The 15,144-nt window shown below is 32.8% G+C and overlaps 1 protein-coding gene across 2 annotated transcripts; it reads left to right on the plus strand.

Moving 5' to 3' along the window:
- Window positions 1-211: 211 nt before the first annotated feature.
- Window positions 212-6,126, plus strand: LOC123913236 (integrator complex subunit 9). 2 transcript variants are annotated; one of them, XM_045963889.1, is made up of 13 exons: window positions 240-476; window positions 1,683-1,742; window positions 1,866-1,881; window positions 1,957-2,219; window positions 2,377-2,591; window positions 2,779-3,108; window positions 3,264-3,459; window positions 3,761-3,853; window positions 3,933-4,024; window positions 4,286-4,403; window positions 4,566-4,651; window positions 5,158-5,209; window positions 5,312-6,126. In XM_045963889.1, exons 2-13 carry the CDS (start codon window positions 1,734-1,736, stop codon window positions 5,828-5,830), a joined length of 1,989 nt encoding a protein of 662 aa, XP_045819845.1. In that variant the 5' UTR covers window positions 240-476; window positions 1,683-1,733; the 3' UTR covers window positions 5,831-6,126. The 2 variants fall into 2 exon arrangements, with proteins under 2 accessions (XP_045819844.1, XP_045819845.1); XM_045963888.1 differs by having other exon boundaries at window positions 212-476; window positions 1,866-2,219.
- The last annotated feature ends 9,018 nt before the right edge of the window (window positions 6,127-15,144 follow it).

A 15,144-nucleotide genomic window follows, 5' to 3' on the forward strand; every position in this document is an offset into this window, starting at 1 on the left:
AATAAAAAGGATGGGAGTTTTTGAAAATTTGATAAAGGTAGGGATATTTTAGTCAATTCACATATTTTAAAATTGGAGACGGGCAAAACTTGTCTCCTTCTCTCTCCTTCCCCAAAGTTTAGCCATTGGATCAATCTAATCTAATGATGGTAAATTAGAAAGAGAAAAAAGCAATTAACTTTAATTAAATCCCTAACTATGAAAAGAAGATATAAATATTGGGTACCTCGCGTAAAAAAAAGCACTACTCTCAACCTGTAAACCGGCGACGGACAATACGGTGGTGGCGACGCCGGCGACGGGGAAGACGACGGTGAACGGAGCGCAAGGATTCTGCCTTACCTCATCCTCTTTCTCGCGTTTGCTCTCAGTTACTCACACGGCGGTCGCGCTCTCTCGCCGCCGGTAGCGCTCTCTCCGGTGACTCTCTACTGCCTTTGCCTCAGTCCTGCTTCCATTTTTCACTTTCCTCACTGGTTAGTCACAACTAGTTCTTCAATTTAGTTTATGCTCTTTCATATGCATAATTTACTTTTCAATTTGTGTTTCACCTTTCCACTTTACCATGTTTCATTATTTTTTTACCTGCAGTTTTGCCCTTACTTGTTTAGACAAACAACTTATTTACAGCTTATAGATTAAGGATTTTCATGATAAGTGCTTATGCTTATGTATAAACTATCTCTACAGTAAAAGATAAAAATAAAGTTTTTTTTTTCTTTCTATAAGCTATCTTGGAGAAAAATAAAAGCTTAAAACAGCTTATGAATGAATATGTCATATAAGTTGTTTTAATAAGTTCTCTCAAACAATTTCACAAAACTTATGTCAGTAGTTAAGCTCAAGTGAGCCAATTCAAACAAGCCCTTAATTAGTTTTGTGTCATTTGTTTAGAGATCATGCAAACATATTTATTTCTTTTGTTATAGGATTATATGTAGTTTTGATCCTAGAAATATGTTTTTTTTAATCTTTGCAAATGTAAAATAATTTGTATGTTTTTAATCTTTGCAAATGTACCACTTTTTAATTTTAGTTCATGTAAAATAATTTGTATGTTTTTAATCTTTGCAAATGTACCACTTTTTAATTTTAGTTCCTATAAAATTTGTTCATCTTGGAATCGGTCCTGAAATATATGTGTGATATTCATGTTAGACCTTATGTTAACTTGATCCTTATATAGCTCATTTTAGAGGGACTAAAATGAAATCAAGTCTAATGTAGACAAATATATTAGGGTTTAAAACATAATAACAAGTACAAAAATCTATCAGTACTGTGGGCCCTTTTGGATTAGCTTATTTTAGAGCTTATGAAAAATAACTTATGCAAATAAATAAACTTTTATGTTAATTCATAAGTTCTCACTAGCAAAAATTGTATCTTCATAAGGTATTATTTCATAAAAGACCTTAACAAACTTATAAATAATACATAAAAGCTTATTTTTTTTGTATAACTTGTTTTGTATAAGCTCAAAAATAAGTCAATCCAAACAGGCCCTATTATTTATTTACAAGTACTAAAACCAAAGAAATATTTATTCAAGGACAAAAACAAAAAAGTAGTATATTTAATAGGACCAGACCCCTATTTAATTGTTGTTTCAAATGATTTGTTTTTGTATTGAATTTTGTTTTGGATGACTCTTTTTTTTTCTTCTTCTTGTTCTTCTATAGCCATTGCTACCTTCTGCTGGAAGCTACAAGAGGCTATCCATTTCATCCTCTATGAAGTTTGTGAGTCACTATCTAATTTTCTGTTTAGTGGCATATGAAAGAATCTTCTTTTTATGTTTTTGTTTCTTGTAGAAATTTCTCTTCATGACTGAAATTTTTGTTATCTTCCTTGGCTTTTTTCAGACATGTTTGAGCAAAGGTAGTGGCTTTCACTTCCCACCATGTCACATGTTGAATTTTTGTGGCATAAGAATCTTATTCGATTGCCCTCTAGATCTTTCTGGTCTTATGGCCTTCTCCCCCATACCTACTTCTTTGGATGCCTTGTTATTTGAAGAAAGCAACAACAATGAGAAGAGACATAAAATTGAAGATCTCCTTGATGCAAAAAGCTTAATTTTTGCCGAACCGTGGTACAAGACTGTTAATAATTTGCATCTATGGAATGCCTCTTTAATAGATGTCATATTGATCTCGAGTCCAATGGGTATTATGGGATTACCCTTTCTTACTCGACGGAAGGGTTTCTCAGCTAAGGTAGTTTTCCTTTTCCCCTTGATGTTGCATGATTTTCTTTATTTTTATTTTTATTTTTTAAAACTTGGTATGCATGATTTTCTTTATTAATTGAACTATGTGCTCATTTCTGTCTCCAAATACTGTTTGCTTAGTATTTTTTTGTTCAATTGGTTAGATCTATGTAACTGAAGCATCGGCAAGATTAGGCCAGCTAATGATGGAGGATCTTGTATCAATGCATGCAGAATTTAGGCAGTTTTATGGACCGGAGGAGTCTAATTTCCCTCCATGGCTTAGGCAGGAAGAACTTGAAATACTTCCTTCTGTATTGAAAGATATATTGCTAGGAAAAGATGGAGTGGAATCAGGTGGTTGGACGCCCATGTACAGGTGATATACCCTTAATGTAATTTGCATTTTTCACAAACTTACATCCAACATAGTCCTTGTTATTGTATTGTAGCTTAGGCGTTGCCTTTTACATTGCTATGTATAACTGTTTTTGCTGTGTTGATTTATTTTTTGAAAATAATTACAAGTGTTGGTTGTTAAGGTTATAATGTGTAGAATTTCTCAGTGCAGCTGATGTGAAGGATTGTATACTAAAGATCGACACAGTTAATTATGCTCAGGAAGTTTGCTACAATGGTACATTGGTTATAAAAGCATTCAGCTGTGGTGTAGAAATAGGCAGTTGTAATTGGATTCTAGATGGTCCAAAGGGGGATATTGCTTATCTTTCAAGCTCCTGCTTCTTTTCTGCTCATACAATGACTTTTGATTACCGCAGTCTACAGGGGACTAGTTCATTAATTTATTCAGATTTCTCATCCTTGAGTGATGCACAAGATATTGAGGATGGGGATAATAACTCTGATCCAACTTCTGATACGTTATTACCCTTGAGGTATGAGATTTTGAAATATTATTCACGTACATACTCTAAGTTGTATCTAGACACTTACAGTTATTGCAGCTCAACAATTCAAGTTGTCATGATAAGCTTGAATTAATTGAGATATCTGTCTGTAATATTTACTTTTTTGTCAACTATTACTGCAGTTTTCAAGATTTGGATGAATCCAGCCTTAACTCTGATGAGAATTTAGAAGAAAAGGAAAAACTGGTTTTCATATGTTCATGTGCTATAGAGTGTGTCAAAGATGGTGGTTCGGTTCTTATTCCTATTAATCGACTAGGAACTATTTTGCAGCTTTTGGAGGAAATGACAACATCACTCGAAGCTTCAGCTATGGAGGTATCCTTTCTTGTTTTGATATCCTCTCTACGATGTAAATAAGGAATGTGTTTGTGGGTTTGTTAATTAGCCTGGTTTGAAATTGTTGGCCACAACTGTCTTGCAAACCATATTCCAATATCTTTTTTAGTTGGTTGTTCTTACACACAGGTAAAATGCTTGTCTTTACAAAGACTTTCCTTCAAAAGTTTGTAAAGTGTACTAGAATCAAGTAAACGTAACAAGCAAAATGATTTTTGTAGCAAAAATCTGAGATTCCTGTTTGCTGACTTTGAAGTATTCATCGTTTTTCAATTTGTAGGTTCCAATTTATATAATTTCTTCAGTGGCTGAAGAATTACTAGCGTTGCTTAACATCATACCAGAGTGGCTTTGTAAACAGCGGCAAGAAAGAGTACGTACATTTAGAATTATGAATTTAGTCCATTGTGCTTGAATGCTAAAATGTGCACATTATGAATTTGGTCATGCAGTTATTTGCTGGGGAACCTTTGTTTGCGCATGTCAAGCTTCTAAAAGAGAAAAAGATTCATGTGGTTCCTAATATTCATTCACATCAACTTTTGTGAGATTCTTACCTTGTTTACCCTCTCTTCTCTATTATCAAGAACAACTGTTGATAATGAAAATAATTTGATTATATTTAGTTTCCTTTTGCACCTTCTAGATGCAAAATCATGTGTTCTACTAGCAATGTTAATTGTTTTTAGCAATTTTGCATTTCCTTACTAAGAGTTTGAGTTTTCATTCATAACCTCAAAATGCATAAATCACAGATGGTTTTGCTTGACATTTTTTTATTTTCTCACTGACATATTGTTTGTAGAACGAACTGGCAAGAACCCTGCGTTGTATTTTGTCCTCACTGGAGTCTGCGTATTGGTCCCGTTGTTCATCTGCTTCGACGTTGGTGTGGCGATCCAAAATCTTTGCTTATCCTCGAGGTGTGATATATTCCTCAAAACTGTGCTTCATCAGAGTCACTCATTCCTTTATATTTAATTTTTTTTTTTTATTAGAAATCTATGTTGATATGTGTGGTCTTACAAGTTTTGTCCTTTTATTGAAGTTGTAATTGCATTAACCAATGTATGTACTCTTTGTAGGATATTGTGAATCCTGAGCTAGCACTCTTACCTTTCAAGCCAGTTGCAATGAAGGTTCTTCAATGTTTGTTTCCCTCTGGAATAGGGTAGGTTTTCCTTTACCTTTATCCTTACTTACTTATATACTCATTAATGTATTTGTCATTTTGCAAATAATTTTCCAAATGTGAAAAAACATCTAGGCTATATGTAACTAGAAGTGATTGTGTAGCCCCAGGCACATAGGGGAGAGAAAAACCTATCAAGAATGTAAAATACAACCCTATAAAGTTTTTTGATGATTGTAGAACAATATATGGATGATTGCATGGTTTTCTCGGTATCATGTGTGAATTGTTGTTTTTAGTCAGGGTGGACTACACTTCATATCATATTTCCTCTTTTATTGTTAGGGACTATAGGACTTTTATCTCACATTTCCTTTTTTTGACTCGGAACCCCCGGTTAAGAATTCAGATGAAAATTTTCAAAATGGCAACTTCTTTAGAATTTGGTCAATAAAAAGTGTAGTCCCTGCTCCATACCAAAAAAAGTGTAGCCTCTGCTGATGAAAGTTTGATTTCTGTATTTAACTTCCCCTCCATATTTGCAGGTTGCAGAAAGTTCAACCTTTACTCAAGACACTGCAGCCAAAGACTGTTATGGTAATTGTACAAATGTGTCTTTATACACTTACTTATTGTTTTGTAAGATTGTAAACTTGATGTGCTTATGATCCATTTTCTTTCTAATATCTTATTCTGTAGTTCCCTGAAGATTTGAGATTGAAGACGAGTTTCTCATGTGAAAAGTCTTTCTCAGTTTCATATTATACTGAAGCCGAACCCCTAAAAGTATCATGCCAAAAGGACAGTTCAGAGTTGAAAATTGCAGCTGATTTGGCTTCCCAGTTTTATTGGAAAACCTTTAAAAAGGAAGGAATTAATGTCACAAGATTAAAGGGGAATCTATTAATGGAAAATGGCAGACACCACTTGCTCTTGGATAATAACAAAAAAACTTCCGAAAGTAATAGTTCTTTGGTACGCTGTGGTTTAGCAGATTACAATAAATTTCTACCTGCATTATCAGAGATGGGAATCAATGCATCCATTGAACTTGTTAAAGATGATGTTGAATCACAAAATGTTTGTCTAGTTCATACAAAGGAACCTTACAAAGCTTTGATTGAGATTGGAAATACCAGTACTGTTATTACAACTGCCGATGCTAACGTTGCTTCTATCCTTTATAAAGCTATAGACAACATTTTGGACGGGGTTTAATATCGATAGATTTTATTTTATTGATGTTTGTAAAATCCTTGTATCTCTGCATATTATCCGTAGTTATAAGTTATTAACACAATTGTTAGGTGATACTACTTCGTAAAATCCTCGTGTATATCTGTTCTCTGCAAAGAGTAGAAGCATTTTTATTATGGTCCCTAGTTAGCACTACAAATTCCAACTGAATTGCCATTAATCAAACATGTTGCAGAACTCAAGCCCTTGTAGGACATGAGCCAACTGTTTACCAACTGATTTAAAGAATTTTTAATTTAAATACTGTTGAATTTTCAGTCCATGTTTGAATTAGATTAGAAAACAGTACAAACAACATATAAGGAACTATACCTAGGTTTTGTCCAAAAAATTTCCTATTATGTGGAAGATTCCGTTTTATTTATTATCTTTTTAATTAGTAGAATATAGATGGAGAAATATAAAACTCAGAATGGATTTAGAGATATAAGAACAATCATTCTTCGTTGTTTGATATTCTGTAGTGCGTTGCGAACGGTCCATAATTTACCATCTTGAAGAGAAGCTCTAAGGCTTGTGCATCACGGTCAGATCGGAGATCTTTTGTTTGTTCTCAATATCATGGCTGAGCCGGTTACTGGTGCATTTCTTTCGTCTTTCTTTGAAGTGATTCTTGAGAGGTTGGCTTCAGGCGATTTCAATGACTACTTCAGCAGAAACAATCTTCATGTTGAGCTTGTTGACAAACTTAGCATTACCCTCAATTCTTTAAATAAAGTGCTGGAAGAAGCAGAGAAAATGCAGTACAAAAGCACATGTAAAGAAGTGGCTTGATGATCTTAAAGATGCTATATATGAGGCGGACCAAATTTCCTATGAGATTGCTACTGATGCACAACTGAATAAGCTGAAAGCTGAATCTGATTCTGTTACCAGCACAACATTTGAATCTAGGATCAAAGAACTAATAGAGTTGCTAGAACTTCTTGTGAAGCAAAAGGAAATATTGGGATTGAAAGGAGGTGCTCGGTGTGCTAGTAATGAAGGTGGCATCAGCTGGAAATCATTGAAAAAATTGCCAACTACATTGCCAGAGGACAAAGCGAATCTACACGGTAGAGATGTTGAGAAAGAGGAAATAATCAAATTTTTACTTTCAGATAATGATGGTAGCAACCGTGTACCCGTGCTCAGCATAGTCGGTTTAGGTGGGATGGGCAAGACCACCCTTGCTGAGGTTGTGTATAATGACGATAGGATTAAGGAGCATTTTGAACGTATAGCTTGGGTCTATGTTTCAGAATATTTTGATGTTGTTCGACTTACCAAAGAAATACTTAGTAGGTTAGATAATTCTTTAGCTGACGAAGTGGACTTGAATCAACTCCAACAACAACTGTATCAAAGATTAACAGGCAATAAATATTTGCTTGTTCTAGACGATGTTCGGAATGGCAAAGATGAATGTTGGGAGCAGTTACTACTTCCCTTTAATCATGGTTATCCGTTATGGAAAGGCCGCCACTAGGAGGAGAGGGCTATCAACGAGTTGTAGACTCCCTAATTAAAGACAATTATGTGTTTTCTTAATCGATGAGAAAAAGGTTATCCGTTAGATGGAGCCGCCACTAAGTGAGAGGCCACTCTTAGGAGGAAAGGGCTATCAACGAGATGGAGCCATCTCTTGATTCTCTCGCAACGGTTTCTTTTTATTCAATTTAGTATCCCTTGAACTGAATAGATGTGAATTTTGTTCCCGGTTTCCATCGCTTGGGCAGCTCCCTTCTCTTAAGGAGCTTTATATTTCAGAATGTGATGGAATAGAGATCATCGGTGAAGAGTTTTACGGCTATAATTCATCAATTATTCCATTCAGTTCCCTTGAAAGTTTGGGATTTGATAACATGTACGGTTGGAATGAATGGTTATGTCCTAAAGGCTTCCCTTCTCTTAAAGTACTTTTTATAACAGAATGTCCAAAGTTGAAAAGGGCATTGCCTCAACATCTTCCTTGTTTGGAAAGATTGGTGATTTTTGAATGCCCGGGAGTTGGAGGCTTCAATTCCTGCTAATATCAGAGTGCTAGAGCTAGCCGGATGCGTAAATGTTTTCATAAATGAATCACCATCCAGCTTAACAACAATGGGTGCAAATCTTGAATGGTCTTCTTTTGATTTGTGAAGCTGTAATTCACTTTGCAATCTGTCTATAACAGAGGATTGTCATGACCTAATCTCAGATTATGACTGGCGCAGGCTAACACTAACTCATCATATGTCCAGCCCGTGCAAGCCTAATGCACTAGCTATAATCTATATACTATAACAAATATACTTATTTAAAAATTATAGAATTATTGAAACTATAGCTCGACGGGGAGGACCCCTGGTCCTACGTATCGCTAAACGATTAGGGAATCAGAGCCACCTAGTTCTCTAAGTGTTGGTTAACTAACAACAAAGTATATAAAAACTATCTCATCAATGGTACAACTCAAAAGAGAAATTGCATCATACTCAAATCATAAATATATAATAACAATCAAATCTCACACATGGATTTCTATAAACATATCTGCAATCGAACATAATAAAAACTTGTCGTATATCTCTTATAATTTATTCCATTCCACTATGTGCATAACGAATACAGATACTACATTATATCTCTGTTGTGGCAATCGGATACCACATTATCTCTTCGTGATGGCGAACGGATACGACATTATCTCTTCGTTGTGGCGAACGGTTATACCACGTTATCTCTTCGTTGTGGCTAACAGCATTCTATTCGTTGTTCGAACTCAATTCTCTAAAAGAATTCAGAGTTAGTGATGACTTTGAAAACGTGGAGTCCTTCCCGGAGGAGAATCTCCGCCACCAACTCTTAACTCTTTCCGTTTGGAAAATTGTTCGAAGCTAAGAATAATCAACTACACTATTTCTCTTGTAATAGACCTTTTTTATGTCCTCCAAGTCCTTCTCAGCCCTAGTGACAATCACACGGGTTAGTGCGTCCTCGTCAGTTCCATCACTTTCCATCGTGTTGCGTAGAACCTACAAATATTCCTTATAACGATTGAAAGTTGCCACAAGTTGAGTTTTGCTCCTCTTTATCGGGAACTCTGTAACCTGGTGGAACCTTCCATATATACTTCCTCATCTAATTCCCCGTGTAGGAAAGCATTACTCACATCCATTTGGTAAAGTTCTCATCTTTTGGCCACTGCAACAGTAAGCAAACACCTCACAGTTGTCATTTTGGCAACTGGTGCGAAGGTAATTTCATGGAAGTCATCCCCTTCGACTTGTGTGTATCCTTTCGCCACGAGTCGTGTTTTGTATTGTATTTTACCTTGTATACCCATCTGCAACCCACTGCCTTCTTTCCTTTAGGGAGACCCACACGGATATGGGGATGGATACGACTATTTTTTCAAACTGCGCGTATGGGGATGGGTACTATAGTACCATACTCATACCCTACTCATTGTCATCCCTAATAAATTTCTTATTATTATACGGATATCGAATATAAACAAAAAAATATTTATATTTTTCAGTTTCAAATATAAGTAACTAACATGGTTTCACTCTTTTTTTTTTAACAACCGAGGGTCCGTTAGAAAAGTTTACCCTTAAGATGGATAAGCGGATGAATTTATATTCTTAACTAGTGTTAGTGTCAGATAACACGGAATTTGTCATTAAATTAATATAAATTTTATTTTTGAATAGCCTATTATTTAACAATAGTATTAAATGCACAATTGGTAGTACTAATATTTATTATGAAGTTTATAGGATCACATAAACAAATTCTACGATCTCTCAGAATATTAGTATCACTACAAGAATAGAGGAAAAGCCAGCCCCCTTCATTTCATGTGGTGTTTTCTCTTTTTAAACACATGTCTAACACCTCATTGGAAGAATAGAGGAAAAGCCCACATGTGTCTTTCTTTAATTGGGCTAGCTTGGTCAAATGTTTTTCTCTTCTTTTACTATATGCACCACATTTAACCATAAATCTATTAAGTTGAACCAACAAAATAAAACTACACACAATATTGTTTTAATAGAGAAAAACACTTAATTGACTCAATAAATCAAAAATTGCAATTTATTTAAAATGACTCTAAATTAAACACTAAATTAATAAAATAATATTAAGAACTTATTAAAAAGACTCTAAAAATAGTGATTGATGAGGATCTCATCATTGGGCATAATTAATCATGTTTAATCTAATCATGAAACTAATTTGAGTAATTTGTTATCATACATGAAATTACCAAGAGAAAGAGTAATTAGATGAACCAAAGGATCAATCGCTTTTCTTTATCAATTTGAACTTTAAGTCATTTTTTTAGTTTATGATCAAAACTTTGAACCAAGCAAACTCCCCCCTTTTGTTACTATTATGTCAATTTTCTTAAGTATGCCTCCAATTTGCATTTGAATTACAACAATCTCTGCGGAAAGAACGATTTATTATACTACTTGACGGCGATTTAGTACACTTGCTAAATTTCTATCAGAGCGCATTGTACTATTGTACTATTTTACTCTAAATGGTAGAGTACTATTATTCAAGGACAAGATAGTGGAAATATATTACTACTTGAGGCAATTCATTCAAATTCCACTACATCAATAGTATAACAATAGCTGACAACCTTTTATTCACCAACGGTGATTCACAAACGTCTCTCCTTATAAATAGAAGACACATTTATTGAGGAATGACTACTGCATTACTGCAAACTATTAATATACAAGCACAAAGCCTTCAAGTTCTGAATCTTTGAAACATATTTGCAAGAACACTTGTAATTCTGTTTTGATTCTTTGTATATCTTAGTATTAAGTGTTCAAGTCTTGGTGCTTTGTATTATCATATATTTATCTTAATTTCATTTAAGTTAGAAGTCTTGCTTAGTGCTTGAGCATTTGGAAGTCTCTTGTGAGTTGTAACTTGAGCATTGGTAGTTTCTTGCTTAGTGCTTGAGCATTTTGTAATCTTTAGTGATTGTTTTAGTGAACTCCCTTGAAAGTGCAATAAGACTGGTGTACTCTCGATTTGTGAGGGGTGATCTCCAATGATGATTAAAACACTAGTATCATAATACTCGATTGGTAATCTGGAAAATCGTATCCACATTAATTGTTGTCATTTCAATTGAGATAATGATCATAAATTAATCATGGTCCATCCAATAGCGTTGTAGAACCATATCCTTTTACGAGACAATCTTCTCTTTCACACTTTGTTCTTCATTATCAATTAATAGATCATATCATAGGATATCAACATATGATTAGAGTTACCAGTAAACTTATGGCAACCGATCCGTTAACCTTTCTTGTGCTCCTATCTTTAGGATCATCTTCCTCCTTCTTGATTTCATGTTTCTCAAGAGAAATTTCTACCATAGCGCTAGCCATCTTTTTATTAGTATCAGGATTGGTCCCGACAATTTGAAAGTCCAACCACGAATGTTAAAAACAGGCTCTTAATAAAAAAATGTAAAAAATTTCAAAAAGAATTATCCTTATCGAAATAGGAAATAACACCAATAAAATAAAATAAAAAATAGTCATATTTGTAATGAACATAAAATAATATCCATAATCTAATCAAAGACAAATTAAAAGATATCACCGAGTGTTTTTGAAATGAGTCTCTTCATTTAATTTTTGGAGACATACTTCCATATTATAAATGTTTTGAGCCCCCTAAAAATGGAGCCCAACTCTATAGGGTTGGAATTACACGTTGAAGGTCAGATGTGATTAGTACCAACCTTTTAACAAAAACTAATTTTTTTTCTTTACTAAAAAACTATAAAATCATTGGTTTATGGATGTATTATTAATTAACCTTGTTTAGATTATATTCTTTTTCATTTGTTCCACTAATTTGTTACAAAATCAATTGTTTTAAGACCGTTATATTTATTATATATAAATGTGCATTTATTTCTATGCTTATAAATTGAGGTTGTTTTGTTCAATTTTCATTATCAAATCAATATTTAACATATTATATCGAAATTAAGATCAACAAAAAGAAGAGTTATGGAAAAGTGTGAGAAGAAAAAGATTGTTTCAATATGTGTGATGATAATGTTAGTTGTGGCAAACGCTAATGATTCTCCTCCACCTTCACCAAAAGGAATGACTTGGATTCATCAATGTGAAGACCAATGTGTTTCTCAATGTGATTGGGACGTATATCCAGTTTGTGCTGCTCTATGTAAATTGAACTGTCATCAGGCTTGTTTTAAAAGAAAGTTATGTCATAAGGTATTGTCAAAAGTTACTTATGATTGTGCAACTAATTGTTCGATTTCCAGGTCCATTAACGCCAATACTGGTACATATACTTATACTTTTGTCTCTTATATTATATATTTTTATTTAAATAATCTTATGAATAATGATTGTATTATTTAATGGTGCTTCATACAATAATTTACTTTTTGGCAGATGCTCGTGGTATTAATGTTATGGTGAATTCATGTTTGAAAGCTTGCAAAAACAAATAAAAATGTTACATGTGTAAATCAATGTTTTAGGAAAAAGTTAACACGAGAAATTGTATTTAGAATGTAGTAATTATCGACGTTGTAATGAAATTTGATTACACAAATAATAAATTATATCTCATTATTATTGCCTCTTAATTGTGATATTTTGTTAAAATAACTGACGATTAAACGTATGTGTAATTGTTTCTTACGTTTTAGTGCAAACATAATTAGTTTTTTATAATTTTTAATTATGTTGTAATAATTATTATTATAATTAATTTATAATATATTCTTTTTAGTGCAAACTCTTTTTCTCTTGTTCCTTTATTATTGGTGTCAAGACAATTACGATCATCGTAAAGATTGAAATCCACCAAATTTTTTATAGTGACTAATTTAAAAAAATTATACAATTTTTATAGTTCGATTATTTTAATTTGTATAAATGTTTTTTCTTTATGAGTTATCGTTTAATCTGATTAAAAATAAAGTCAATCATAATTTGTATAGAGGACTAAGTGATAAAAAGTATTTTAAAAATAAAATTAGATATGTAATTTTAGACCAGATAATCCATTATATTTATTGATTTCAATAATTCAATTGGTAAATATATCGTCAAATTAATTTAACAATCATCTAAGTTTATTAAATATATTTAACAATTAATAATTTTTTTGGTACAATATTTAACAATTAATTTAAAAATACATATGAAGATTATAATCGAACGCTCTCATAGATCCTCACAAATATTTGTTTATGTGAAAATATTCTAAGGCACTCCTAATAAATTTTAGTTTTTTGAATTAGACTTAATCATTTCAAAAACAAAATTTAAAGACACATTATTGAATAAAATGATGGACAAAACTTATATGTATTAGATGCAGTTTTTCTTGTTCCTCTCACAAAAAGATAGTTATTTATATTTTTTAATTAAAAAAGAAAAAGAAAATTATTTTTAAATAAAAATAATTTCCCCCACGTATCTAGCACAGTAAGAACTGTGTATATGAAACTGTACATAAGTTTGGTCCGATTACATTCCTTCCATCAATATATTCCTTTTAAAATCTAGTAAAACATTCTCTGACTTTTTAGAAGAAATAATGGAAATATTTATGGACAATTTTTCTGTTTACGATACAATCTTTTTTTTTAATTGAAAAAAATGTCATGTTGTGCGAATAGTCCAGAGACATTTATTGTCCTTTTGCTTAATCCAATGGTTGAAATATGGAGGAAGGGAGAATCAACCATTGAATTACACAAAAAGAGAGAAAACATGACAAAAAATTGAAGAGGATCCGAATCCAATTTTGACAAATCTCATTACAAATATTTGAAAAGTGTGTGATATCAAACGTGCAATGTGGGACATGTGTTCCTTTAATGTGACAGAGTCGTGTTGGATTTGGATACTAAAACTTTATTTTCTGCTCAGCATATCTTCTTCAATTTGTTTGTTTGAAATATTTTGTGGTACCTTCAAACCAAAGCTGAAATCCCTCTCAGTCTCACTTAGTTCATACTTCCACACTCTGATTAGGTAACTTTCATGCTTTTTTTTTTATTATTTTATAAATTTGCATGCTATCAGCTCAAAATATATTAAAATTTGTACTGAAGTTATTTTAATACTATATGAAATTCTTGATTATATTCAATTGCCTGACTGTAAATTAACTTTTGGACAAAGGTTAGTGTTTGTTTGTTGGTGAAATGGACAAAGGTTAAGTTGTTAATTGTTACTCCCTCCGTCCCAAAATATAAGCAAAAATTGGTCAATGAAAGTTGATGTATTTGGTTTAAAATTTAGTCCAGATACATTCACTTTTGTTGACCTCCTTTTGCTTATATTTTGGGACGGAGTAGTATTGTTTTTCAATGATTAACATGCCACATGGATTAATTCTTTAGTTAAATTTCAATTTAAAATAATTTATTTATATACTGTTGAATTTTTGGTCCATGTTTGAATTTGATTAGAAAACATTACAAACCACATAAAAAAACTTGACCTAAGTTTTGTCAAATTTTCCTATTATGTGGAAGATTCCCTTTTATTTATTATCTTTTTAATTAGTAGATGGAGAAATATAAAACTCAGAATGGATTTACAGATAGAACAATCACTCATTGATATTCTATAGTGTCTCGCTAACCAAATATGGCCTGAATACGTGTTTATAAACTAGAGGCAATCCTCACCTTACAAGCCGATTTTGTAAAGATGAGTTAGACACTTAGACCCAATACTCAATTTAAGAATTTTATTTATAATGGCCATTTTAAAAGTTTTATATCGATATCCCCATTATGTTTATATATAATTCTTGTCTCATTAATTATTTCACTTGACAGAAGAAAACATTACCATCTTGAAGAGAAGCTCTAAGGCTTGTGCATCACGGTCAGATTCGAGATCTTTTGATTGTTCTCAATATCATGGCTGAGCCGGTTGCTAGTGCATTTCTTTCGTCTTTCTTTGAAGTGATTCTCGAGCGGTTGGCTTCAGGCGATTTCAATGACTACTTCAGCAGACACAATCTTGACGTTGAGCTTGTTGAAAAACTTAGCATTACACTCAATTCTATAAATCAAGTGCTGGAAGAAGCAGAAAAAATGCAGTACAAAAGCACATATGTAAAGAAGTGGCTTGATGATCTTAAACATGATATATATGAGGCGGACCAAATTTCCGATGAGATTGCTACTGATGCACAATAAGCTGAAAGCTGAATTTGATTCTGTTACCAACACAACATTTGAATCTAGGATCAAAGAACTAATAGAG

This window comes from Trifolium pratense, linkage group LG3, assembly GCF_020283565.1.
Source record: "Trifolium pratense cultivar HEN17-A07 linkage group LG3, ARS_RC_1.1, whole genome shotgun sequence".
Classification (NCBI taxonomy): domain Eukaryota; kingdom Viridiplantae; phylum Streptophyta; class Magnoliopsida; order Fabales; family Fabaceae; genus Trifolium; species Trifolium pratense.